General features: G+C 38.8%; 1 protein-coding gene across 1 annotated transcript; it reads left to right on the top strand.

Annotated features, from left to right (window-relative positions):
* Positions 1–330, top strand: LOC138868355 (uncharacterized). Its single transcript, XM_070145905.1, has one exon. It carries the CDS (start codon positions 1–3, stop codon positions 328–330), a length of 330 nt encoding a protein of 109 aa, XP_070002006.1.
* Positions 331–4,859: the final 4,529 nt, after the last annotated feature.

Genomic DNA, 4,859 nt, shown 5'->3' with positions numbered 1-4,859 from the left:
ATGATAGAGAAGAATAAACAGTGGCACGAAAAGTTATCATTTGCTCTATTGGGGTATCGCACCACAGTCCGCATATCAACTGGGGAAACCTCCTATATGCTAGTTTATGGTACAGAGGTTGTCATTCCCACTGAGGTAGAAATTCCTTCCCTAAGGATCATACAAGAAGCTGAGCTCGACGACGTGGATTGGGTAAAAAATCGTTATGAGCAATTAGCCCTTATAGACGGAAAGAGAATGAATGCAGTTTTCCATGGTCAACTCTATCAGAACAGAATGTCTAGAGCCTTCAACAAAAGAGTCAAGCCAAGACATTTCACACCAGGGTAGCTGGTGTTGAAGAAAAATTTTTCGCATCAAAATGAAGCTAAAGGGAAGTTCTCTCCCAATTGGCAGGGTCCATACATGGTTCACCGGGTTCTGACAGGAGGAGCCCCCATTCTTGCAGAAATGGACGGAGAATTATGGCCAAAGCCGATCAATTCAGATGTAGTCAAGCGTTACTATGTGTAGTCGATATGTAATTGAACTACGGCTGACCTGATTCTCGTTTAAGAAGGAATACGTAGGCAGCCCTATGGGTTCGGTCACAATTCACTAAAATTTCCATCTCCCCCCTCCACCCCCCACCCCCGCAATTGGAAACTGGGGCAGAATTTTGAGGAGGACCCTCAAAATTTCGAAGTAATTTCAGCCGATTGTCACGCAACCAATAGTCAGAAATGTCAACCCATCAAACTGGGGTAGAATTTTGAGGAGGACCCTCAATATTTTGTAGCAAGAGAGGTTGCAATGTCCCCAACCACGCCACAGTCGTCGATTCATCTAAAAGCTATTTTAATTACACACTTATGTCATACTTTTACAAAATTATTGCATGTTTTACCAATGCTACCCCAATGATTCATACAGTATCACCAGATCAAAGCCGACCAGGTCAAGCAAAGCCAGCGGGGACATGAACTAACCTCCCCCCTTACAAAACTCATGATTTTTCTTTGGATGCAAGATTGCAAAATCTTTAAACACACTATATACACCCATGGGACAAACATCATTCGAGAATACAACTTTCCGAATCATTGCACTTGCCAACATTTACTATCAGCACGCACAAGTAATGCTCCGTAGTCACAATGCTCCCAGTAATCACAATGCCGCCATCTGTTATCAGCTAAGAAAACTCTACTATTATTTGCTATCTTAGTTCTTGCAATTGGCTACCATTCTGCCTTCCGAGACTAAACTGTGTCTCTATATGCATTTGCATTGCAATTGGCTACTATTCCGCCTTCCGAGACTAAATATTGTCTCCATCTACATTCGCATTGCATAAGGCTACCATTCTACCTTTCCGAGACTAAATGCGGTCTCCATCTGCATTTCTGCATAAGGCTACCATTTTGCCTTCCGAGACTAAACATTGTCTCCATCTGCATTTTTGCATAAGGTTATCATTCTGCCTTCTGAGGTTAAGCTCTACCTCTCTCTGCATTTGCATCTTTGCATAAGGTTCTCATTCTGCCTTCTGAGTCTAAGATTTGCCTCTAGTTTTCTTCGAAATTAAGCGCCACCTCAAGCACTATTTATTTCACTTTTCTTACATGCTAAGCTCTACCTTTCGATTCGCAAGACTAAGCTCTGTCTTGTCTGCATCATACCACTGCATCTTTCATGGGCTGAAATATCGCCAACTCATCCAAAGGCGTCATCGTTCGGAGTAACCATCTTTATAGCCCGAGAACACCATGTCATGGCCTGAGGATCTCTTTCGATCTTTTGCATATCATTATTCAAAGGCATCATGGTTCGGGGGCACCATCCTCATAACCCGAGAGCATCAATTCATGGCCTGAGAATCCTTCATCATATGCTTCATGGCCCAGGACGTCATAGTCTAAAGACGTCATCGTAATCGTCCAAAAACAACATTCATAGTGCAACGGGAATTTGCATCATGTTTAAATTTAGGCACATAATACGCTTGTATTGTTTCATTGCAGGTAAACTGGCGAGCAATATCCACCCCGGTAGGAGCGATCCCGCTCCAGTCCCTGCGGCCATATCAAGCCTTAATCATCCCCGTAAACCTGCCATGCACCCCCGCCCAGGATATTGTGTCTGTTCTTGAAATCGCTTCATCGATATACTCCGCCGATGGATCCTGAACTACATACGGCCTGATTCCTTTAACACCAGGGATATGTAGGCAGATCAGAAGCCAGGGTGCGGCCTAAATCTTCTTTAAACCATTTTGCTTGGTCAAAATTGGCCATCATATCTTTACCCGACAACTCTTTCATCCTTCCCGGGTAAAGAGGGGCAGCTGTTGATACCCAATTTTTTCCTATATATTTTTAATATGCAAAATAACTTCAAAATAGCATATAAAGGCATACATAAGCATGTCCAAGTATTTGATTATTTTTTGCATAATTTTTAAGGTTTTTAAATTGATTTATTTCCCTTTTTTCATCCATAAAATCCCCAGTAATTATTTTCAAAATTATTATTTTGATAATTCATCTATCTAATTTCATATTTATGCCAAAATATGGGTAAAATAATTTTTATATATTTGTACAATTTTATTTAGTATTTTTAAGGCTAAATTGCACATAATTGCAATATTAGCCATTTTAAGGTTTAATTGTGTCTTATATTCATAAAATTGAGGCTTGTATTTTTAAATTGTTAATTATGTATTATAAATCATTTTATCCCTTTTAATTTAGTTTTTAGAAATCATTTACTATTTTTATAATTTAAAAAAAGGGGAAATTGGCTATTTAAATAATAGCCCATTTGTCTTTAAATTTTGGCCTAAATTGAACCCCATTTCCCTAGCCCAATTCTGAATTAAACCCGACCCTAGCCCAATTTTAACCCTACCCAAACTCGGATTCCCCACCTACCCTTTTAATCTAGGTCGTTGATCATTCAGATCAACGACCACCATTCACCCTTCCATAATTAAACCCAAATGACCCCTTAACCTAATTCATTTCTCACCACCCCCCGCCCTTGAATCCCTCTCCTCTCAATTCTCTCTGCAGCCTCACGTAAACCCTAGTCGCCGCTACCCAATTCCACTCTAATCCCTTGCAATCCCTACCTAATTCATGGGCTCCCATGGCGATTTGAGGCGTGTACTCGTCTCCTATGTCTGCTGGTTACCTATTTTCGTGATTCCATGGACAGATCTCAAAGGGATCTAGTCCAGTCTTGGTTCAACTTCTATCTATGGCCTTCTTCCGGCCACCATGGTTGTTCAAGTTAGATCCTTGACTTTTCTGACTAGATCGGTAACTTTTCAAAGTCTTTCTCATTTTCTCTGGGTTCTCTGAAACCCTAGCTTTAAGAGTTTTTTCGATTTTTCTTTCAAATCTATTATAGTTCTGTGCGTGTTATGAACTTCTTGATTTTTTCCAAAAAGGGTTTTCGATTTTCTTTCAAAGTGACTCTTCGTTTTCAAACTAGGGTTTCTTAGACTCTTTTCAAAAATCTCTTCTTCGATTTTTCAGTAATATTTTACTTTGTTTAAACGATTTTCTTATATTTTTCTTTCATCTGGTTCCTCGTGTTAAAAACCCTAAGTGTTTTGGTTTTATCCGAGTTCTGAAGATACCTTTGTTTGTTTGTGTGTATACTTGTTTCGATTAAGCTCTTTATGTTTAAATCCTCTTCCTTGTTTGACTTATCTGATTTTGAGTTCTTACAATTGTGGAAACCCTAATTTTTTAAAAGGTTTTCCTCACTTGTTATTGTGAGATCTTTACTTGTATCTGACTCTCTTTACCTATTGGACTGGTTTCTTCACTTTGGCTCTACGTCTGAGCCCTGACTATTTGACTTGGTTGACTAATGAGCCCTAGCTTACTCTTGTTACTGCTGCATGTTTGTATGCATCCAGTTGTTTCTTTTGCCAATACGTTTGGCCATGCATGTCTGATATTTCTGTTCGTTCTATTTTTATGCTGAAGTGCAGAGTCGTGATTCTTTCTTGATTATTCTTGATTTCCTCAATATTACGACTGATTGCAAAGGGTTGTCTTATAAACCCTAATTTTTATTCATTTGTTTAAAATTGATTGATTCCCTTCCTTAATTACTGTGATATTTTACCTTACTGAATCCTTTCCCAAAATTAAGCATATTTTGTACTTATACTCAATTATTTACTTCATACTTTTATTATCCCCTTATATGGCAAGGATCAATCTGTCCCAAACTAATTTCTTTCCTTTATTTGACCCTGTTAGTATCCGTTTGAGCAGTAATTCCCTAATTAAAGAGAAGTACTTGTATTGATTGATTCTGATTGTGATTGTTTTCGTGTTTGTATTAAAACCTTACTTTTTACCTTATTCTTTACTCGTTTTCAAAACTATAAATACCCTATCCTCTCTTCTTTAAACACACGAACAATTTGAGTTTAGAACACACACCTACACTCAAAACTCTCTCTTTCTCTACTACTACTTGCGCTACTGCTTTGTCTAGCCGGCTGAAAGCCAAGGCTTGACCGTGGAATCCTTCTTACTTTTCCTTTCTGCACTTTGCTTCTCTACTAGTATGTCCTAGTTAATTTTTAAAGCCTCAACAACAACAACATGTTTCTTTAGTTACTTCAGTTTCTTTCACTCTTGCCTACCTTTGCTTATCTTTCTACAGTCAAGTTGCATTATTAGCATGCTGTAATATGCTCCCTTCCCCCTTAGTTTAATGCTCCCCTATGTGTGTGCTCTGTCACTTGTTATGTACTTGCTATCTTATGAATGCCAAACCCCCATATCCCCTCTATGTGTTTGTGTTCTTTTGGCTGGTTTGTGACTATGCCAGCATCAGCTATTATTGTG

This window comes from Nicotiana sylvestris, chromosome 5 (assembly GCF_000393655.2).
Source record: "Nicotiana sylvestris chromosome 5, ASM39365v2, whole genome shotgun sequence".
Taxonomy (NCBI): Eukaryota; Viridiplantae; Streptophyta; class Magnoliopsida; order Solanales; family Solanaceae; genus Nicotiana; species Nicotiana sylvestris.
This window is presented reverse-complemented; position numbering and strand designations above follow the sequence as displayed.

Coding starts and splice junctions, on each gene's coding strand:
- LOC138868355 (XM_070145905.1), top strand. CDS start 1: ATGATAGAGAAGAATAAACAGTGGCACGAAAAGTTATCATTTGCTCTA.